The sequence below is a fragment of the Pongo abelii genome, chromosome 1, assembly GCF_028885655.2.
Source record: "Pongo abelii isolate AG06213 chromosome 1, NHGRI_mPonAbe1-v2.0_pri, whole genome shotgun sequence".
Classification (NCBI taxonomy): Eukaryota; Metazoa; Chordata; class Mammalia; order Primates; family Hominidae; genus Pongo; species Pongo abelii.
In genome coordinates, this window is record NC_071985.2 from 124,370,759 (window position 1) to 124,395,029 (window position 24,271).

Genomic DNA, 24,271 nt, shown 5'->3' on the forward strand with positions numbered 1-24,271 from the left:
CTTAAAAACATACATCTCTTACTTAAATGGGGATTGGCTTACTCATTCAGCAAGTATTTCTTTTATTAACTAATTTTTCTTGAATACCTAATGTGTTCAGATTCTCTTCTAGGTGATGGAAATGTCATAGCAAATAAAACAGGAAACCAGCCAACCAACCAACCAACCAAACAAACAAACAAAAACCTGACTTCCTTTTTCAGATTTGTATTAGAATATAGGTAGGGGGAGACAATAACTAAAGAAGTGAAATATGTGATATGCCAGGTGGTGACAATGGCTATAGGGAAAACAGAGGATAGAAATTGACAACTCTTTCAAGGAGTTTTGCTGTGAAGAGAAGAAGGGAAATGCAGTGGTAACTGGAGGAGGTATGGGATTAAGAGAATGTTTTTCTAGAAATTGAAGAAGCGATGTTTGTATGCTTAGGGGAATAATCCACCAGAGGGGGTACAAGTGATAATACAGGAAAGGAGGGGTGTGTTGGTAGGGGATTGTCCTTAAATCTTTGAGTGAGTGAGAGGAGATGGGAGCTAATGCTCATGGAAGGGTTTGGCCTTGGTGAAGCATTTTATCCATAGTTATAGGAGAAGTGCTACTATGTGGACACAGTTGTAGCAGGTTTGTGGAAGCATTTTTCCTAGTGCTTCAATTTCTTCCATGAAATGGGAAGCAAGGGCATGTTGGATGTTTGAAGAAACAGAAGGTATGAAATAGTCTTCTAGGAGAGTGGGAGAGCACATGGATTGAGGAAACAAAATAAGATTTCTGGCAGCGAAGGTACAGTTGAAGTCGGTAGTCATGAATTTAAAGTGATATCAGGCAGTATGTAGATCTATAAAATCTTGTTTTCAATAGGTTTTGAACTCTGGCAGTTTCATAGATTTAAATATTTATTGTGTGCCTACCATGTGCTAGCTGGGTCTTATGTCTGGGAATACATGAAAGAGCAAGATAGACACTGTCTTTGGCCTTCTAGACCTTACATTCTATCAAAACTAGATGTTGAAATTTAAGAAGTGTTTATCTAAATGCAAATATCAATTTAGGCCGGGCACATTGGCTCACATCTACAATCCCAGCACTTTGGGAGGCTGAGGTGAGAGGATCACTTGGGCCCAGGAATTCGAGACCAGCCTAGGCAACATAGTGAGATCTTGTCTCTACAAAAAATAAAAATAAAAATAAAATTAGCCAGATGTGGAGGCACACTCCTGTATTCCCAGCTACTTGGGAGGCTGAGGTGGGAGGATTGCTTGGACCTAGGAGTTTGAGGCTGCAGTGGGCTGTAATTGTGCAGCTGCAATCCATCCTGGGTGACAGAGTGAGACCCTGTTTCTTTAAAAAAAAAAAAAAAAGAAAAAGAAAACTATGTTGCAAAGTTTAAAAGAAGCATACCAGTTTGTGTATTCATGATTATTACTAGGAATATGTGTGTTGTTATTTGTGAGGTAAGGCACAGATGGAAAAAAATGGCCTGGACCCTAAATCATCAGTATGTCATCCTCACTATTTATGGTGATACACAGGTGGCATACAGGACACTCCAGATGAATGTACTGTTTATTACTAACAGGACTTTGGCTTCAAATTTCTTTCTTGTCTTCAACCCTGATGAGCTGGAGTGGATCAAAAATCTGCAACAAAGGACACCCTTTTCTCTATTTAGTGCCAGACTTGACTAGAGTCAGACTGCAGTAGCCCATTTCATACTTCTGCTCCCTTTGGACCCATCCTGATTCCTGATAGCTTTCCAAGGGCACGCCACCTTATGGGGAAAAAAAGAATGAAAGAAATGCCGCATAAGATGCAAAAAACAGAAGTTGCTCCTGCCCAATTTTATTTATTAATATAATCTCATTTGTTTCCTTACTGTCTAGAAGCCCTACCTTCTCTGGTTAACCCACTTTCCACTTCCCTAGATTTTTCTTGAGGACTCAGGTTTTTTCCTTAACCCATAGCAGAGCACCTTATCATGAGAGGAGTGTTGTGTGGGGTCAGGTAAAATAAGTTGTAATATTTTAAGTTGTAATAGAGATTGTATTTTACTTCTTGGACCCTCTATAAAGTTCTTATCCCAGCATTAAAACTTTCCATAATTTATCCCTACTTAACATGTCCAGTACTGCTGCTTGACAAATATTGCTTTTCAAGTAAAAGAATCTTTTTGTTATACCTTAACAAGTTGTGCTTTTCCTGTCTCCTTGATTTTGCTCACACTTTCTTTCTAATTGAGTTACCCTTTTTCTCCTTCTTACATATCTAAGTTATTTCAAGAACTAAAGTCTTTCCCTTCCTGAGAAGTAACCTATTTTGGTGTCTGCTCTTTCTGCCCTAGTATATTTATTGCCTGTACCACTTAAGTAAACTAGAATTAGGTTTAGATGCATGTGACAGAAAACCCCAAACAATAGTGACTTAAATAAGATAGAAATTTCTTTCTTTCTCACAAAGTCTAGGGATAGGGAATTTAGGACTGGTATGGAAGTGCCTTGAAGGTGAAAAGAAACTCACCTGCAACCAGCTCACCGTCTACCCTCTGTAGGGTATGATCCTTGTCTCCATGATTCTAAGCTGGAACTCCAGCAATGACATCTAAGTTTCAGGCAACAACTAGGGGAAGAAGCAAAGAAGGGCATGTCCCATTCCATGCAGGACACTTCCCCAAAGTGACGTACAATACTTATGCTTATATATTATTAACCAAAACTTGGACACATGAACACATCTAGTTGAAAAGGAATTTAACTATATAGTCTTTAGCTGGGAAACAATAGGTACAACTGTAAGTTTTTGTTTCTTAGGAAAAAAGGAAGATTGATTCTTGGGATACCACTAGCAGCCTCTGCCACTTAACCAGTTTGTGTCCTCTCCTTTAAAACCTGTGTTTTAAACAACGTCTTCCGGAAAAATAGTATGCTTGTTTAGAATAGGGACCATAGCATCATTCCCAGAATAGTGACAGCACATCATTGAGTGTTACTAAGAGCCTAGTGTCATCATTTTATAGATGTAAAAGCTGAGGCAAGAGAGGATAAATTACTTGAAGTTACACATTTAGTTGGCAATACAGTCAGAGTTAGAATCCTGTCCTTGGTCCCAGTTCTCCTACCTTGGGACAATGTTTCTAATAATATGTTAGAGTACAGGTTCTCAATCAGACTGGTAGGACATGTCAGTGTGGCTTAAAGTGGTTATCTGAGATTTGTTGTAAATTATGATTAATAGTAGTTAAATACCAAAGTTTATGAGTGATTTACTCAAAAGGGAGATTTTATAGGGTAGTACTTAAGGTCTGGCACTGGAACCAGGCTTTCTAAGTTAATCCTAGCTCTACCACTTGCTAGCTATGCAAAATACGGCAAGCTTCTTAACCTCTGTGTGCTTCAGTTTTCTTACATGTTCCTTAACTTAAAATAGAAGAAATAATGATTAGGGTTGTTGTGGGAATTAAAAGAATTAACATGTATATAAAGTGCCTAGAACAGTATCTGACACAAGCATTTATGCACATTTCTATTTTTGTAATAGGCAAGACTATATTTTTAACATAATGGGCCCTTTTACTTACTTGGAACTAGGAGAGAAAAGAGGGCCTTATACTGGCATGCATGGAATTGTACATAAAACATAACCCATGGAAATGTGTGGCAAATGTGAATGTCAACTGTCATGTGTTAAGCTGGAAAAATGGTTAGAATGTCTAAAAAATTAACAGATATTTTAGACTGTCAGGGTCTGCAAAACCACCCCCAGTTTCAGTGATTTGCTAGGAATACTCACAGGACTCAGTGTATAGTCACACTTGTGGCTATAATTCATTACAGTGAAAGGATACAAAGCAAAATTGCCAAAGAGAAAAGGTGCATAGGGTGAAGACCAAAGGAAACCAGATGGAAACTTTCAAGTGTCCTGTAGAGTCACATGCCACATGCTTAAATCCTCCAGCAATTAGTTATAATAACACACGAAATGTCTATCCCATTAGAGACTTAGTGCCCAAGGTTTCACTGGGGTTGCTCACATAAGTACCCTCTGCATGGCATGTTCCAATATTTCAGACACCTACAAGGAAAGCAGATATTCAGCTCAAGTAATATTGCTTGCATAAAAAGTTTAGGCACAGCGAGCCATTCTTATCAGGGAATGATGGGGACCCTTCCCAAATCTAAGTTACCAAATACCAGCCAAGGGCCAACTTTGCAGGCAGTCTTTTCTAAAGATAGCAGTTTTAGTCCTGCTATATTAACTCTTTTCTTCACACAAAACATTTTAGAAATGTCACCATTAAGGGTAAGAAATTTCCTTGTAAACTTTTAGCTTAAAAAAATACTACCTAATTCTTTGGCATCAAGGGATGCTATTATTTCTTTTATTTATTTATTTTTATTATTATTTCTTATATCTTTTTTTGCCTGTTCTTTACCCTTACAGCTTTATTGATGTATAACTGACAATTAAAAATAGTATATTTAAGATATACAACTTGATGATTTGATATACCTATACATTGTGAGGGAATCATCAAAATCAAGCTAATTAACATACCCATCATTTCACATAGTTACCAGCTTCTTTTTGGAAATGTGTGATGAGAACCTTTAAGTTCTATTCTCTTAGCAAATTTCAAGTGTACAATACATTATTGTTAGCCATATTCACAATGTTGCACATTAAATCTCCAGAATTGATTCACTTTGAATAACTGAAACTTTGTACCCTTTGACCAACATCTCCCCATTTCTCCCTCCTCCCAGGTCCTTGCAATCACCATTCTACTTTCTGCTTCTATGAGTTTGACTATTTTAGATCCCACATATAAGTAAGATTGTATAGGATTTGTCTTTCTGTATCTGGTTTACTTCACTTAGCGTAATGTCCTCCAGGTTCATCCCTGTTGTAAGTGGCAGGATTTACTTCTTTTTAAAGACTAAATAATAGTCCATCATATGGGTTGTATGTATTCCGTTGTAGTATTCCATTATATACCACATTTTCTTTAACCATTTATTCATCAATGGGCATTTAGGTTGCCTCCACATCTTGGCTATTGTGAATAATGCTGAAATGAACATGGGAGTGCAATTATCCCTTTGAAATACTGATTTCATTTCCTTTGGATATACACCCAGAAGTGTGATTGCTGGATCATCAGGTAGTTCTGTTTTTAATTTTTTGAGGAACCTACATATTGTTCTCTATATGGATATAGCAATTTATATCCCATCATGAGTGTATAAGAATTCTTTTTTTAATTCACATTTTTTTTTTGTCAGCACTTGTTATCTTCTGTCTTTCTGATAGTAGTCCTTCTAAAAGGTATGAGGTGATTTCTCTGTGGTTTTGGCTTGCATTTCCCTGATTATCAGTGATGTTAAGCAGCTTTGCATATACCTGTTGGCCATCTGTATGTCTTCTTTGAAGAAACGTCTACTCAAGTTCTTTGTTTATTTTACAATCAGTTTGTTTCTTTTGCTATTGAGTTGCGTGAGTTCCTTATCTATTTTGCATACTAAACTCTTATCAGAAATATGATTGGCAAATATTTTCTCCCATTCTGTAGGATGCCTTTTCACTCTGCCAGTTATTTCCTTTGCTATGCAGAAGATATTTAGTTTGATGTAATTGCTCTTGTTTATTTTTGCTTTTGCTACCTATGCTTTGGTATCATATCTGAAAAATCATCGCCCAGATGAATGTCAAGAAGCTTCTCCCCTATGTTTTCTTCTAGTAGTTGTATTGTTTTAGGCCTGATGTTTAAGTTTTTAATCCATTTTTAGTTGGTTTTTGTATATGGTGTGACATAAGGGTCTCTTTCTTCTACATGTGAATATCCAATTTTTCCAACACTGTTTATTGAAGAGACTATCTTTTCCCCATTCCATGTGCTTGGCATCTTATCAAAGGACTGTAGATAAATGGGTTTATTTCTAGGCTTTCTCTTCTGTTCCATTGGTCTAGCTGTCTGTCTTTATTACCATCCTCCTTTGGTTATTATAGCTTTATAATTAGTATGTTTTGAAACTGGAAAGTGGTTTTGTTCCCAGCTTTGTTCCTCTTGATCAAGACTGATTTGTCTATTCAGGGTCTTTTGTGGTTTAATGTGAATTTTAGGATTTTTTTAAATTTCTGTGGCAGGAATAACATTGGAATTTTTGGGGATTGCATTGAATCTGTAGATAGCTTTGGGTAGTATAGACATTTGAACAATGTTAATTCTTTCAATCGTTGGACATGGATGTTTTTCTATTTATCTGTGTCTTCTTTAATTTCCTTCATCAATGTTTTATAATTTTCAGTGTACAAGTCTTTAACCTCTTTAAGTTTGTTCCTACATATTTTAATCTTTTGTGCTATTGTGAATGGCAAAAAAGATTAAAGATTATTATTTTCTTAATTTCCTTTCCAGATAGTTTATTGTTGGTGTACAGAAACACTAGTGAATTTTGTATGGTGATTTTTCTATCCTGAAAATTTACTGAATTGGTTTATTACAACATTTTTGGAGAGATGAGTCTTTAAAATTTTCTATATATATGACCACGTCATCAAAAACAGAGATAATTTTACTTCTTTCTTTAGTTATGTCTTTTCTTTTTCTTGCCTAATTGCTTCAACTAGGATTTCAGTACTTTGTTGAAGTAGTAAGAGTGGGCATCCTTGCCTTATACTGGATGTTAGAGGGAAAGCTTTCATTTTTTTCCCATTTATTATGATGTTAGCTGTGGACTTTTAATATATGGACTTTATTGTGTTGAGGTAAGTTCCATCTATGCCTATTTTGCTGAGCATTTTAATTATAAATGAATGTTAAATAATGCTCTTTCTGCATCTATTGAGATGATTATGTGTTTTTTTTTCTTTCATTTTGTTATTGTGTTGTATCACATTGATTGATTTGAGTATACTGAACCATCTTTGCATCCCAGGGATAAATCCCACTTGGTCATAGTGTGTGATCCTCTTAATGTGCTATTGAATTCAGTTCGCTAATACTTTATGAAGGATTTTTGTATCTGTGTTCATTAGGGATATTGGCCTGTAGTTTTCTTTTTTTGTGTTATCTTTGTCTGGTTTAGAATCAGCATGATGCTGTCCTCATAAAATAAATTTGGGAGTGTTCCCTCTTCTTCCACTTTTTGGAAGTGTTTGAGAAGGATTGGTATTAATTGTTTGAATGTTTGGTAGAAGTTGTCCATGAAGTCATCTGGCCCTTGGCTTTTCTTTGTTGGGAAGTTTTTGATCACTGATTCAATCTCCTTTTTGTTATTGGTATGTTCAGGCTTTCTATTTCTTCTTCATTCAGTTTTGGTAGATTGTATTTTCCTAGGAATATATCAGTTTCTCTCAAGTTATTCAATCTGTTGGCATATAATTCTTATAATCCTTATCAGTCTCTTATAAACCTTATTTTTGTAACATAATGCTCCTTTTTATTTCTAATTTTATTTTATTTTTATTTTTATTATTTTTGTGAGACGGAGTCTCGCTCTGTCACCCAGGCTGGAGTGCGGTGGCACCATCTCGGCTCACCGCAATCTCTGCCTCCCGAGTTCAAGTGATTCTCCTCCATCAGCCTCCCGTGTAGCTGGGACTACAGGCTCATGCTACCACGCTCGGCTAATTTTTTTGTATTTTTAGTAGAGACCGGGTTTCACTGTGTTAGCCAGGATGGTCTCGATCTCCTGATCTCGTGATCCGCCCGCCTCAGCCTACCAAAGTGCTGGGATTACAGGCATGAGCCACCGCGCCTGGCCACTATTTTTTTTTTTTTTTTTTTGAGATGGAGTCTCGCTCTGTCACCCAGGCTGGAGTGCAATGGCATGGTCTTGGCTCACTGCAACCTCCGCCTCATGAGTTCAAGCAATTCTCCTGCCTCAGCCTCTGGAGTAGCTGGGATTACAGGTGCCCGCCCCCATGCCTGGCTAACTTTTTGTATTTTTAATAGAGATGGGGTTTCACCATGTTGGCCAGGCTGGTCTTGAACTCCTGACCTCAGGTGATCCGCCCACCTTGGCCTCCCAAAGTGCTAGGAGTACAGGTGTGAGCCACCAAGCCTGGCATATTTATAATTTTGGTTATTTAAGGCTTCTCTCTTTTTTTCCTTAGTCTAGCTATGGTTTTGTCAGTTTTGTTTATCTTCAAAAACAAACAAACAAAAAACCAACAACTACAACAACAGCAACTCAGCTTTATTGACTTCTTTTATTGCCTTTCTATTCTCTATTTGATTTATTTCTACTCTCTAATCTCTATGAGTTCCTTCTTTATGTTAATTTTGGGATTAGTTTGTTTTTCTTTTGCTAGTTTCTTCATATTAGGTTGCTTACTTGAGATCTTTTTTTTTTTTTTTAATCCAGGCATCCAGGCATGTATTGCTATAAAATTCCCTCTTAGTACTACTTTTGCTGCATCCTGTAAGGTTTGATATCTTGTAGGTTTTTTTTTTTTTTTCAAGATATGTTTAAAATTCTCTTTTGGTTTCCTTTTAGAAACTGGGGTTTGGCCAGTCGCAGTGGCTCACGCCTACAATCCCAGCACTTTGGGAGGCTGAGGCGGGCAGATCACCTGAGGTCAGGAGTTTGAGATCAGCCTATCCAACATGGCAAAATCCCGTCCCTACTAAAAATACAAAAAATTAGCCAGGCATGGTGGCGGGTGCCTGATCCCAGCTACGTGGGAGGCTGAGGCAGGAGAATCGCTTGAACCCTGGAGGTGGAGGTGCCGTGAGCCAAGATCACGCCACTACATTCCAGCCTGGGCGACAAGAGCGAAACTCCATCTCAAAGAAAAAAAAAAAGAAAGAAATTGGAGTTTAAATTGGTTTTGAAACAATTTATTAGTTGTTCAAGAGTATGTTGATTAATATGCATATATTGTGAATTTTTTCATTTTCTTGTTGCTTATTATTTTCCAGTGTTATTCCATTGTGGTCATAAAAGATACTTGGAATGAATTTAGTTTTCTTAAATTTGTTAAGACTTGTTTTGTGACCTAACATGTGGTCTGTACTGGAGAATGTTTCATGTATGCTTGACAAGAATGAGTATTCTGCTGCTGCTGTTGGGTGGTAAGTTCTGTATATGGTTGTTAGGTCCATTCGGTTTATTTGTTGTTTAAGTCACCTGTTTCTTTATTGATATTCTGTCTGGGGGTTCTATCCATGACTGAAAGTGGGGTATTAAAGTTCCCTACTATTATTGTGTTGCTATCTTTCCCTTCGGTTTTGTCAATATTTACTTTATATATTTAGGAACTCTGATGTTGGGTGCGCATATATTTATATTTGTTATATCTTCCTGCTCAGTCACTCCTTTTATCATTATATTGTGTCATTCTTTGTCTCTGGAGATGTCTATTTTGTCTAAGTATAGCCATGTATGCTTTCTTTTGGTTGCTTTTGCATGAACTTTTTCTATCCCTTCACTTTCACTCCATATGTGTCTTTAAATATAAAGTGAGGTCAGGCACGGTGGCTCATACCTGTAATCTCAGTGCTTTTGGAGACTGAGGCAGGAGGGTCACTTGAGGCCAGGAGTTCAAGACCATCCTGGACAACATAGCGAGACCCCCATCTCTACAAAAAGAAAAAAAATAGCCCTTCCTGTAGTCCTAGCTACTTGGGAGGCTGAGGGAAGAGGATCACTTGAGCCCAGGAGTTTGAGGCTGCCGTGAACTATGATCATACCATTGCACTCCAGCCTGGATGACAGAGGAAGATGACCTTATCTCAAAAATAAGAGAAAAGAAATCCAACATATGTATATATATAAAGTGGGTCTCTTGTATCCATTCAGCCACTGTATGTTTCTTGATTGGTGAGTTTAATGCATTTACCTTTAAAGTGATTATTAATAGGTAAAAACTTACTACTGCCATCTTGTTAATTGTTTTCTGTCTGTTTTGCAGTTGTTTTCTTCTTTTCCTGTCTTTCTTGGTTATTTTATGATTTTTTTTTGCAATGATTTGCTTTAATTCTTTTCACTTTATCTTTTGTGTATCAGAGTTTTTCTTTTGTGGTTACTTTGAGACGCATAAAATATTTGTAATTGTAATAATCTATTTTAAGTTGATACAACTTAACTTCAGTCACATACAAAAACTCTACACTTTACTTCTCTCTCTCATTCTGTGTTCTTATAATCAGAGTTTGATACTTTTTGTATTGTATATTCATTAACAACTTTTTTAATTTTTAAAAAGTTTTTATTTTCTATTTTTTTTGAACATTTACCTTCAGGGGCACATGTGCAGGTTTGTTACATAGGTAAATGTGTGTCATGGGGGCTTGTTGTGCAGATTATTTCATCACCCAGGTATTAAGCCTGGTGTCCCTTAGTTATTTTTTCTGATTCTCTCCCGCCTCCCTTCTACCTTCTAATAGGCCTCAGTGTGTGTGGTTCCCCTCTATGTTTCCATGTGTTCTCATCATTTAGCTCCCACTTATAAGTGAGAACATGTAATATTTGGTTTTCTGTTCCTACATTAGTTTCCTAAGGATAATGTCCTCCACCTCCATCCATGTTCCTGAAAAGGACATGATCTCATTCTTTTTTATGGCTGCATAGTATTCCAGGGTGTATATGTACCACATTTTGTTTATGCAGTCTATCATTGATGGGGATTTAGGTTGATTCCATGTCTTTACTATTGTGAATAGTGCTGCCATGAACATATGTGTGCATGTGTCTTCATAACAGAATGATTTATATTCCCTTAGGTATATACCCGGTAATGGGATTGCTGGGTCAAATGGCATTTCTATCTTTAGGTCTTGAGGAATCACCACACTGTCTTCCACAATGCTTGAGCTACTTTACACTCCTACCCACAGTGTATAAGTGTTCCTTTTTCTCCACAATCTTGCCAGCATCTGTTATTTTTTGACTTTTTAATAATAGTCATTCTGACTGGTGTGAGATGGTATCTCATTGTGTTTTGCTCATTTCTCTAGTGATGAATAATGTTGAGTTTTTTTTTTTCATATGCTTGTTGGCCACATGTATATCTTCTTTTGAGAAGTATCTGTTCATGTCCTTTGCCCACTTTTTTATGGGGTTGTTTGTTTTTTTTTTCTTGTAAATTTGTTTAGTTCCTTATAGATGCTGGATATTAGACCTTTGTCAGATGCGTAGTTTGCAAAAATTTTTTCCCATTCTGTAGGTTGTTTGTTTACTCTGTTGATCCATTGTTGATTGGTTGATAGTTTATTTTGCTAACAGATTTTTATATTTTAACTTTCATATTACACTTAAAGTAATTTGTGCATCCCTATTACAATGTTACATTAATACATATTTGTCTATGTATTTACCTTTTCCGGTGAGATTTATTGTTATACATGTTTTTGCATTGCTGTTTGGCATATTTTCTTTTCAATTTGAGGAATTCTCTTAAGCATTTATGTACAACAGGTATAGTGTTGACAAACTCCCTCAGTTTTTGTTTGCCTGGGAAATATTTTGTCTCTCTTTCATTTTAAAGTGTAATTTTTCCATGTATAGTATTATTGGTTGGCAGAGTTTTTCTTCTTTAGTGCTTTGACTGTATCATTCCACACTCTGCTGTTATACATCTTTTAGCTGAGAAGTTAACTAATAGTTTTATAAGGGTCACCTTATATATGATGAGTCACTTTTCTTTTACTGCTTTCAGAATTCTCTTTGTTTTTCACCTTGGCAATTTAATTTGATCATAAAGTGTCTTAGTGTATTCCTATTTGGGTTGATCCTGTTTGGGGAATCTTTGAGTTTCATGAACCTGGATGTCCATTTCCCTTTCAAGATTTGGCAAGTTTTCAGCCATTGTTTCTTTAAATAAGCTCTCTGCTTCCCTTTTATCTCTCTTCTCCCCTTTTATCTCTCTTCTCCTTCTGGAACTTCCATAATGCATATATTGATTTGCTTGATGGTGTCCCATAAATTCCATAGAATTTATTTTTTCATTCTTTTTTCTTTTTTCTCTTCTGGATAATTTCAAATGACCTGTCTTCAGGTTGACATATGTTTCTCTAGCTTGCTGAACTTCTTTAAAACAATTACTTTGGGTTATTTGTCAGGCAATTTGTAGATCTCCATTTCTTTGGGTCCAGTTACTAGAAAATTATTATATTCTTTTGGTGATGAAAAGTTTCCATGATTTTTTCCTGTGTTCTTTGTAACTTTGTGTTTGCATTTAAACATTCGAACGAAGAGTTACTTTTTCTAGGCTTTACAGACTGGCTTTGGTGGGGGAAAACCATCACCTGCAGGTGGGTGTGAGGGTGTGGATGGCTGGAGTGTGGCAGCTCTGGTTAAAGGGGAAGTATAGCAGCATAGACTGCAGGCATCTCCATCAGCTTAGGTCCACATCAGCAAAGACTGCAGTGGTCCCTGGCGACCAAGGTTAAAGGTGCCTGTGGTGACAGTGAGGGCTGATTAGGTCCTCTGTGGTGAAGGCTGCTGGCATGCCCTTCTCTCCTTTTCACTCACGGGGAGAAGTTGTGGTTGAGAGGATCCCTCTTTGTACTAGGGTCTGGGATACAAGGGTACTCATAGTGGTGGTGGTGCCATTGTCCGGGACACACAGAGTGGCAGTGGTGCCTAGATCTGGAGTATAGAACACCCAAACTGTCTGTGTGTTATCAGAGTCTGAGGCACAAGTATGTGTGGGGCAGTGGTGGTGCTAATGTTTGGAATGCAGGCATGAGTGGAACAGTTGCAGAGCTGGGGTCTGGGGGTATGTGTGTGGAGGTGCTGGATAGTACATGGCTCTGGCCTGGACAGGGCACAGTGGCAGCACTTTCTGGTTGTGGGGCACAGAAGTGTGTACTTCAGTCAGCTGTCAGCTGAGGGCAACACTGGCAAAGGCTGTGGTAGTCGTTGGTGGTGAAGGCTGCTGGGGTCTTTCTGCTCTTGTTTCCTCCCACCAGAGGGCAGTTATGACCTAGGAGATCTCTCTTGGTGCAGAGGGCATTTATGACCTAGGAGATCTCTCTTGGTGCAGAGCTGGACAGGATTGAGAGCTAGGGTGACAAAGGTAAAATGCTTCTTGTGTTTTCCTTTGTGGTCAGTCTCAGCTTTGTGCTCCATTGGGTTGTTGCAGCTCCTTTATTGTACTCTGGAGCTCTCTCAAAGCTATTTTCATCGGTAGGTAGTTTAAACATTGTTTTTGTGGGGGACTAATGTTGAGACCTTTTATTCCACCATCTTGCTAACACATGCAGAAATCTATTATTTCTTATCTCTTAATCAGTATTGCTGGCCAGTCATCTTTTGCCTGGACTACTGCCATAGACTCCCAACTGGTATCTTCATATCTCCAATCCATTTTTCACACTGCTACCAGAGTAGTCTCTTAAAAAGATAAATCTGGTTATGTCATCTCTCTACCTTAAAACCCTCCAGTGGTCACTCATTTCTCTTAATTGCAACATCTAAAATCCTTATTTTAACTAGCAAGATGCAAAATGACTTGGCCTCTACCCTCTTCTTCAGTTTCATTCTTCTTTGCAGCCAAACTGGCTTTTTTTTCACTTATTCTAGTACACTGTGCTCCTTTTTATTTCAGGTCCTTCTCATATGCTGTTTCCTCTACCCAACAGGAGGGAATTATAACCAATACTATTGTAACTGTTCTCAAAGCTGTACTTGATATTTGTTATCTCATTTGGCCAGAACTTTGGCTAGTTTTTTGTTTGGTGGGTAACATGAGCTTTTATCCCTGAGTAATCTGAACTTTCAGTTGCTTTGTTCTTCTCTCTTTTTGTTTGCTATCATTACCCCATTCACTGTTACTACTATGCAGTAAAATATCATATATATAAGTGCTCACCTATGTATCCTTGGGCTTTACCATATCAGTGAGAGGTGACCTGACTTTTACCTTCCAGCATCTAAAATCTATTTGCCTAGGGTCTTCCTCTGGCCTCTGGAGCCTGTTCTGTTTCTGGAAATGGCAGGCTGGAAATGATAGGGAATGAAGGCCCCTGGGAGCAGCCTTCACTAATAAGTGATGGGCATTAGTAGATAAATACCCTAATGCCCTTGTTCACTTGGGTAGGATAATTCTGAAGTCTATGGTCTACATTATTTCCCAGAAGTTCTTAACAAGATTAAGCCCCAGTTGCATATCATGGCAGCTTGCTTAGTAACACATACTTTATCAGCTTTCACTATTCCCTTCTCACATCCTCAGTCCCCTACCAGTATGTTCTAGCATCACCTCCAATGCCTTGTCTCAGGGTTGTGAAGCAGGTTCACTGTGCATTGTTTACCCTACCACTTGCATGGTTCTGGTGAGACAGAACACTCACACAATAAGTTAAGCAAAGGAACTTTATTACTCATAGATAGGCAGCAAGGGCCAACAGTAGCGTAGAATTCATGGCAAGCCAGTCCCCCAAAGCTCAGGAAGTCCATCCAGGGTGGATGGAGTCTTGTCTACATGTGTCCCATGTTACACTGCAGCTGAGAGACTCTGAAAGGCACTCAGCTCTTGGTTTTATACTCAGCGGCAACTTGGCATGTGGGCTAGTGCTGTAGAATATCCTGTTTTAGGAGGCTTGGTGACTGAGCCCAGGCTAGTCTGGCCAGTTTCCCCTATCTCAGGATGTTGCATTTCCAGCACATTCTACAGTTATTCTTGAGAACTACAAGCAAGAAAGGGAAGCGCTTGGTTGTCAAGGTCATCAAAGGACTTGTCCTGCAAGAGTCTATTAGTATTATGTCTGTTACAGTGATCTGTGATCAGTGATCTTTGAGACTATTATAGCAACATCTGATTTTTGCAGATAGCCAAGCTCTTTAGTATCATCTGATTTTTGCAGATAGCCAAGCTCTTTAGTATAATCTTATTTTCTTCTGTTGGGATACAGAAGCAGGTGCCTTTCAAATCTGAAGTGCCATGTTTCTTGACTCTCAATCCAGGCAAAGAAAGCTCCCTTAGCAGAGCTCTATTCCTCCCACTTCTGCTTGTAAAGTGGCTTTGGAGAAGGCCTTGAGGCATAAATTAGAGCAATGCTTTAGCATTGTCTCATAGATCTTCCTTAAAGCAGCAAGGAGCAAACAACACTAACAACATTCTGAGATTTTACAATGAGTTTTCCTAGAACTTCAGGCTCACAGTCTACCTTCAAAGTTATCACAGGAGGCATTTCAGTCAAGCATTTCCATAAAACATCAAAAAGGTCATCACCTTCTTAGCCTGTAATATCTGTGTCCTGTCCTAACAATAAAGCAAGTGCCACATATTTTAGGTTTCAGTTATGGCAGCACCCTATATCCAGGAACAAATTTCTATACTTGTTAGGGTTTATTCTAAGCTATTGTAACAAAGAGATTCCAAAATACAGTAACTTCAATAAGATAGAGGCGAGTGATACAGGGTTAACATTACAGCTCTGCCATTTTCAATACAATTGGCTTCAAAGGTTGTACCTGTCTTTGCCATTTCCTAGGTAGAGGAAAGACAAGTGTCTTTAAGGTGATGTCTCAGAATTTGTATATGCAACTTCCCCTCATAGCTCATTAGCCAAAATTAGACACTTAGCCACATAACCTATCTAAGAAGGAGAAAAAGGAAATGTAATCTGTAGCTGAGTCAGCCCTGTTAGTAAAAGGAAGAAATATAAATGAATAAAAGGAATACTATATCTACTATTCATTATAAAGAATGTGCTTACTAGAGCTATCTTGAATTCTAAATGGTTTTCCAGTTTTAATCTCCATGAAAGTTGACTTTAGTTCCTGTGAAGCCTGATCTAAAGGGTTAGATTTACATTCTCTTTTTTTCCACATGTGTTCTTGTGATATACTAGCTATTACTTAGGCTAAGGAGTAAAGCATTTCTTGTAAAAATAAAAATAAAAAGCCTCTCACATTAAGTTACTATTCTTGACTATCCAGCAATCGAACAATATTGAGTGCCTTCTATATGTAAAGTGTGGTGCTGAAAAGAGGTAAAAGATATGATCTCTGTCTCATTTGTGTCATTTATATGCCTCTTATGAAATAGCACATTCATAAATATGCATAAAGTGATTTAATATTGTCAACTTATTCTACAAAAAAAAGGAAGAGACTAAATGAAAGGGCTTTACTTATTATCTTAGATAATCAATTGCATAAAAATGAAAGGAATTCTACTAGGTTGTGCTAATATGGGTATCTAGTATACTTTTAAATATAATTTTATACTACTAATTAATGTTATAAATATAGAAACAATGTATATCTTGTTTCACTAATATTATACATTTCAATATTTTTATACAGTATAAGAAATTGCTTAGTTTTGATGGTGTTCATTTAGGAATTCTTGAAAGATTTATATCTGGCTCATTGGCTGGTGTAACTGCCCAGACCTGTATTTACCCCATGGAGGTATGTATTACAAAATTTTAACTAAAGTCATACTTTTAATGCAAATTATAACTTTTCATAAATGAATCTCAGATAAGTATTTTGTACAATATGCAGCTTTATAGCCATAGGATTAAAATCTCATATCAAGAGTGAGTTGGCGGTCAGGCACTGTAGCTCACGCCTATAATCCCAGCACTTTGGGAGGCCAAGGTGGGTGGATCACCTGATTCAGGAGTTTGAGACCAGCCTGGGCAACATGGTGAAACCCCATCTCTACTAAAAACACAAAAATTAGCCGGGCATGGTGGTGCATGTCTGTAAAAAAAAAAAAAAAAAAAAAGTCAGTTAGCCTCAGTAGATTTTGTTGTTGTTGTTTAGGACACAGGTATTATTGTATATGAACCAAGAAGATAAAAAATTTTGTTGATTGATTGATTGATTGATTGATAGAATCACTTATTCATTCAGTGGGTAAATTTGTATTGTACACCTACTAAGTTTAAGGTATTTTGCTAGATGCTATGCAGGATCCAAAGAAGAGTCATACAGGGATTTTTGGCCATGTAGCTTGTAGTCTAGAAGGGGAAATAAAACATGCACATCAATAATAATCTAAAATAAAAATTATAAATTATAGAAAGATCAATATAAAGTGCTATGGAAATTGAGAAGGGGAGAAATTATTTCAAGCTGGGGATCTCATGAAAGACATGAATAGAGGCTGGGTGTGGTGGCTTGTGCCTGTAATCCCAGCACTTTGTGAGGGTGAGGCAGGTGGACTGTGTGAGCCCAGGAGTTCGAGACCAGCCTGGGCAACATGGTGAAACCTCATCTCTATAAAAAATACAAAAATTAGCCAGGTGTGATGGAGTGTGCCTGTAGCACCAGCTACTCAGAAGGCTGAGGTGGGAGGATCACTCCTCTGTCAGGAGGTGAAGGTTGCAGTGAACCGTGATTGCACCATTGTACTCCAGCCTGGGCAACACAGTGAAAAACACTAGAAAGATGGGAAGACCAGACGCAAGATACTACCATCATTCAGGGAACTGATAATAAGAGTTCGAAATAGGATAGTGACTAGGGGAAATTAACTCATGATAGAGCTGTCTTGAGAACTGTCAACTCGAAAAGTGGAAAGCAGGGGAAAGGAAGAGGGCAAAGTTCTATTTGGGTCCTGTGTCTGAGTGTTTAGGAGAGTTGCATCTGAGTTACATCTTGAAAACAGATAGAGAACGGGAGGAAGTGAGCCAGACTCAAGAGAGGTGATGAGTTCAGATTTACGCATATTTAAATGGAGCTGTTGATAGGATCACCAAGTTATGATTTTCAGTAGGCCATTGCAAATGTGATACTGAGACTTAAGATTTCAAGTGTTGGTGTGTCACCTGAGAGAGGTGTTATTTGAGGCCAGGAGATTGCCTATGAAAAAAGTAATGTTTTAAAAAATGCTGAGAAGAAGACTTTTGAGAAGGCCTTAATTTAGGGAGTGAGAGGAGAAAAACATGCCAGTGAAGCAGACAGAAAAGATTTACTTGGGTAAGAGGAGAGTGCACTGCCCTGGAGACGATAGAGTTTTAAAAATGGGACTACCTAAAGTGTCTAGTTCTGCAGAGAAGTCCATAAAACAAAAGGCTTCCTACTGACCACTCTGAGGCAGCCCCATCAAGATACACAGTTTTCTCAATCAAGACAAGGTTTATACTTAAAAAAAATTTGAGCTTTTATTTTAGATACAAGGGGTACATGTCTTGGCTGTTTTAGAGAGCCATTTCTCCAAGCATGTATAAAGCACCTTTAAATTAATAGAATTAAGATGACAAGGAGTGAGACTCTATCAGGAGAATTAACTTGTGCATAGGAATATTGATCATATACAGCCTACCTGGGCCTACTATTGTCCTTATAGCTTCTGGGATATCAATACTTTATGAGCACAGAATGAGCCCAACTCATATAAAATTGCAGTTTATGGGCCTCACTGTTACAATAGTTACCAGAGTATGTACTTTAAGCATATGTAGAATGTTTTATTCATACCGGTTCTTTATTTTAACATGACCATATATGTTTTACCTTGAATTTTGGCTGTTTTCTTTATTCTGAAGCAATAATGAATTTATTTCAGAACATGTTGCCTTTCAGCACATTAAAGGAATTTGCATGGATATATCACTCAAAGGCACCGGGATTGATTTTATTTTCCTGCTTGAATAATTTTAAAATATCTCTGTACTGTATCAGTTGTTCATAAGTAAGAGCCAGTTATTGAGAAGTTACAATCATGTTTACGATTGCTTTCTTTTATGATTTCTCTGATTTATAAAAATCATGAGATAATGCAAATCCCTGGATTGCTAGATAAGATGGGTGAATCTGATCAATATATCTTTATTATATTCTTTTACATTTAGGTACTAAAGACCAGACTGGCTATAGGTAAAACTGGAGAGTATTCAGGGATTATTGATTGTGGCAAGAAGCTTCTAAAACAAGAAGGTGTCAGATCCTTTTTCAAAGGTTATACTCCTAACTTGCTAGGCATTGTGCCTTATGCAGGCATAGATCTTGCTGTTTATGAGGTGAGTTTATTCTCATAATATGACATTATATGTTAGATTTGAAAATATGGAACAACAATTTTTATTGTAGAAATATGGTTATAAATGACTTTTCATTAAAACAGCTGCTGACAAAGAGTGAATTGAATGGTTTTATTTGATTTTTCATTTTATATGTTACATATCTGGTATTCTAGTAATAATTTTTTATTTGGTGTTTTTTCGTGAATCAGTTTTTGGTAATAATAATTTTAAGTTCTGATAAAACAGTGGTTCTCAATCCTGGATGCATATCAGAATCACATACATATGGATCTTTTAAAAATAGGATTCTTAGCCATCCCATTACTGAGTATATACCCAAAGGACTATAAATCATGCTGCTATAAAGACACATGCACACGTATGTTTATTGCGGCGTTATTCACAATAGCAAAGACTTGGAACCAACCCAAATGTCCAACAATGATAGACTGGATTAAGAAAATGTGGCACATATACACCATGGAATACTATTCAGCCATAAAAAATGATGAGTTCATGTCCTTTGTAGGGACATGGATGAAATTGGAAATCATCATTCTCAGTAAACTATCGCAAGAACAAAAAACCAAACACCACATATTCTCACTCATAGGTGGGAACTGAACAATGAGAACACATGGACACAGGAAGGGGATCATCACACTCTGGGGACTGTTGTGGGTGGGGGGAGGGGTGAGGGATAGCATTGGGAGATATACCTAATGCTAGATGACGAGTTAGTGGGTGCAGTGCACCAGCATGGCACATGTATACATATGTAACTAACCTGCACATTGCGCACATGTACCCTAAAACCTAAAGTATAATAATAATAAATTTTAAAAAATAAATTAAAAAAAAGAAAAAAAATAGGATTCTTGGGCCTCATCATGAGATATTCTCATTTAATTATCCCAAGGAGGTGGAGTGCGGTGGCTCAGGCCTGTAATTCCACCACTTCGGGAGGCTGAGGGGTTGGATCCCTTGTGCCCAGGAGTTTGAGACCAACCTTGAGAACATAGTGAAATCCCATCTTGACCAAAAATACAAAAATTGGCCAGTCTCATAACTTGGTCTCAAAATAAATAAATTTAAAAATTTTTTTAAATTATCCTGAGGAGAGGCCTAGGATTCAGGTTTTTTAACTGCCCAGAAAAATCTGTTGTGTAAGTAAGATTGTGAAAGCTGATATATTATCACAGAGTTGTAAAAATGAGAATGGAGGACAGGAGTAATTGAGTCTTGAGGAATAAAGGCAGGATGGAGATAGGACAAAAAAGCTGATAGTGTAATGCAGAGGCAAGATGCCAGCTTACTCCCCTTTCAGCTGATCATTTCATTTCTATGGCCATACATCTGTTTCAGGAAGAGCATCTTAGCAATATATATACCATTTTGTCATAAGAACCAGGTGAAGGTGTGTGATTAGAATAAATTCATTCTCAATGGAGGAAGGACAGTTCTCTAGATACAAGCCCAGTGGTATTTTTGGCAAGTAGTGTCATCATCGTGTGAAAGACAGATAACTTCCTTTAGCACTTTTAAAAGTACACATATTTTCGTAGATGTTTAAAGTATTGAATATTATAGCATGCATTTATTTTTCTTTTTGTTTTCTTGCATCTATGATCTTATTACAATAAATTTGTTGCTGCTGTTTGTGTTGGGCTGTCTTCATTCTTTGATTTCTACAGTTCAGTATCTTCTGCTTTACACATTTGCCAGATGCCATTACACATTTCTCTTTGTATTGTTACATGACTGTAATAAATGCATACTGAGTAAAGACATTTCAAAATTTTTTTTTCAAAAGCATCAAATTATACATTTTATAGTAATCATTGCAGTGCATAATGGTAAAGTTGCTGTCCTTTAATAAATAAACAGTTCTGGAAGCACTTAGTGATGTTTTAAACTCAATATTTCTTGATTTCTTCCAGTCACTTTTATTTAAGGAAAAGAAAATAGGGAAAGAGGACTCTTAAAATTGAGAAAGTGTGATTTTGTTAACCTAGAGTGGATTGTGCGGTCTTCCTCTCTACAATATTCTGTTGATCACTGTGAGAATCTCCAGGTTTTTGTTTGAATAGAATTACAAACCAAAGAACAAGCAAAGCAAACCCAAAAAAAAAAAACAAAAACAAACAAACAAACAACAAAAAAACCCACCAAAACCCAAAACAAAACACAGGGGAACTCAAACTGAGGCTGAATGAATATGTTGGTTTGAAAACATTAGTGCACCCTGTCCCTGATAAGACTACAGGAATAGAGCCACCGGATGCGGTGGCTCACGCCTGTAATCTCAGCACTTTGGGAGGCTGAGGCAAGCGGATCACAAGGTCAGGAGATCGAGACCATCCTGGCTAACACGGTGAAACCCCGTCTCTACTAAAAATACAAAATATTTAGCTGGGCATGGTGGCGGGCGCCTGTAGTCTCAGCTACTCAGGAGGCTGAGGCAGGAGAATGGCCTGAACCCGGGAGGCGGAGCTGAGATTGTGCCACTGCACTCCAGCCTGGGCGACAGAGCAAGACTCTGTTTCACAAAAGAAAAAAAAAAAAAAACTACAGGGATAGCCCACACCTTACTAAAACTTTATTCCACTTAGAGTTGCATAGTAGTAGGTTTTGTTTTCTATTTCATAGTATTTGCGCAGTAATATATTTACTACTCTCTTCTCTGCCAGATTTTGAAGAATTATTGGCTAGAAAATTATGCAGGAAACTCTGTGAATCCTGGGATAATGATTTTGGTGGGATGTAGTACGTTGTCTAATACTTGTGGTCAGTTAGCCAGTTTCCCTGTGAACCTTATTAGAACTCGCATGCAGGCTTCAGGTGAGTTTTTTTTTTAAATGAATGAATAATAAGTTTAAAATTATGTTTTAAATGAGTATAAATTAATGACTTCAAAAACAAAAACTGTAGAATTGATAAGCAAGAATCCTGAATTTATTATTTTACTGACTAAAGCTTTTTGTGCATTTTAGATTTTATTTCCTCTCAAAGTATTGTTTGGAACTCTCCACATTTTCCTCAGTTACTAATGATCTCTTTAAGGAGTTTACAATTAGAAAGTACCATGCAGAACAATAGAAAAGATTATGCTTTTTTCAAATAAAGAGTTATTCCATATGATCGTGTAATTTTACCAATTCTGCTATTATTGTCATATTCTGCAACTGGAACTTAATACATTTGTGGAATTGAACTCAATTTTTTTTCCAATTTACTTAAGGAAGAGATATTAAGAAAAGGGAGGATATCCGTTTTGTCTCAGTGAAATGTTAGGAATTTAGTTTTTAAGAAAATATCTTTATCACTTTTCAAGAAGGAAAAAAACCCCAGACAATCCTATTGTTATCTTCTTGACTAAACTGTTTAAAGGTCATGTGTTAAGTGATATTATTTTACATTCTCTTTCTTCTTGTCTTTTTAGTTAGATTTTTGGTTTTAATTTACATTCTCCAGGTGGAGAATCTCTCTATCCATCCCATCACCCATCCTTTCCTCTCTCTAACTATTTGTGTAAAATTCAATTCCAAATACTCCTTTGAGGTCCCTCGTGAAAGACTTTCAAGTGTTGTTTAATAGAACTTTCTGTGATGATGGAAATATTTTATATCTATACTATTCAGTATGATAGTCACTATTCCCAAGTGAATACTTGGGATTGTTACCAGTGCAACTGAGGCAATGAATTCTTAGTTTTATTTAATTTTAATTAATTTAAATTTAAATAGCCACATGTGTCCAGTGGGTACCATATTGAACAGCACAAGACATTCTACAGGTAGGGAGAGGGGTATATTCTGAAGTAATTTCAATCTCTGTAAATTCTCATTTATCATTGGATTTTCTTAATTTATAAATATTAAATATTGAATTATACTTTTTTTTTCCAATTTATAGCCCTAATGGAAAAAGGAAAAACAACTTCTATGATTCAGCTCATTCAAGAAATATATACCAAAGAAGGAAAATTGGGATTTTACAGGGGTTTCACCCCAAACATCATAAAGTTGCTTCCTGCAGTAGGCGTTGGCTGTGTGGCCTATGAAAAAGTGAAGCCACTTTTTGGATTAACCTAGAAGTGATATATAAAATTGTTGTCATTGCCATAATCACTTAATTGTAAGATAATACCTGGGTTATAAAGAGATGTTATCTTTTCCTTAGAGGAAAGAAATGTCAGATAATTGTTAAAATATTTTTTCATTATTACAAAATACATAAATTAAATACTAATTTTTATAAAGTTCTTTAATAATTTAAAATCTTTAATATCCAAAGAATACTATTTACATTTTCTACTACTCTCCCTTGAATCCTAACTTAAAATTTGTTCTTGATTTGATTTGAATGTAACATAAAACATTTGGTCAGTTACAGGAGTTTATCTTTGAAAATGTTTTTATATTTGAAAACTTATTTTAAAAAAGCTGAGCTTGAAAATGCTTTATACACTAAAAGAAAAATCAGTGCATTTAAAATTGATGTTATAGCAAATAATTTGGAGTCTGTTTCTTTTACTTAAGCAAAATGGAAAATTGGTTTCTAATTCCTTCTATCACATTTTAGATGGAATAATGACAACATCTTTCTTACATCTCTGGGCCTTTTTATTTGTAAATGTGAACACTGTTGGTTCATTTTAATTCTTCATATTTTCAGCTTATATAAGGAAGTTGGCATTGATAACAAATCCAACACTGGACAAATTTTATTTATCTTCTGGTTGAACACATTTGAATGGAAGAATTTTATATATTAAATCCATTATCTCATAGTTGTTGAAGCAATTCTTACTTCAACTTTGATGCCCTAAATATCTTCTCTTCACTTTTATAAAAAAAAATTATGTTCTTTCCTGGGATTAAATAAATTAGTGGAGAGACAGTGGTAATGGGCTGATTGGACACTAACAGGCCTCAAATGAAGGACGCCTGGCTCAACTGACTAAAGTCCAGGCTTTGATTTTTTAGCCTTGATGGTCCAAAAGTTTGACCTTATTAATTTCCTTAAAATGATCAGTTTTTTGGTGCTAGATTAACAAAAATTGCTCACAGGATTGAGATATAGATCACAAAGCAAACCCATTAATTTATAGTGGTGTTTAATACTTTCCATTAACCAAAGAACTTTCATCCCTTCTCCAAGGCACACTGTTTCCTAGTGTCAAACCACTTGGAAACCTAATAGGTAATAAGAAGACTGATGTGGAATTAGAACAAAGAGAAGATACTTTTGAGGAATATTTTACTCAGGCCCATCCCAGTTAAGGTGGAAAGAGTTGGGAACCTTGCATACAAGGGGAGAGGAGCTGAGACCTAAAGTAGGAGA

At 36.8% G+C, this 24,271-nt stretch overlaps 1 protein-coding gene across 3 annotated transcripts in view; it reads left to right on the forward strand.

Annotated features, from left to right (window-relative positions):
* Window positions 1-23,717, forward strand: part of LOC100439522 (mitochondrial adenyl nucleotide antiporter SLC25A24-like) — a 74,013-nt gene extending 50,296 nt beyond the window's left edge. For all 3 annotated transcript variants that reach the window (XM_024254784.2, XM_054530480.1, XM_054530481.1), the window contains 4 exons: window positions 16,254-16,361; window positions 18,755-18,922; window positions 21,616-21,766; window positions 22,841-23,717. In XM_024254784.2, the coding sequence (XP_024110552.2) occupies window positions 16,254-16,361; window positions 18,755-18,922; window positions 21,616-21,766; window positions 22,841-23,019 (606 nt within the window). In that variant the 3' untranslated portion in view covers window positions 23,020-23,717. The remainder of the gene's footprint in view (window positions 1-16,253; window positions 16,362-18,754; window positions 18,923-21,615; window positions 21,767-22,840) is intronic.
* Window positions 23,718-24,271: the final 554 nt, after the last annotated feature.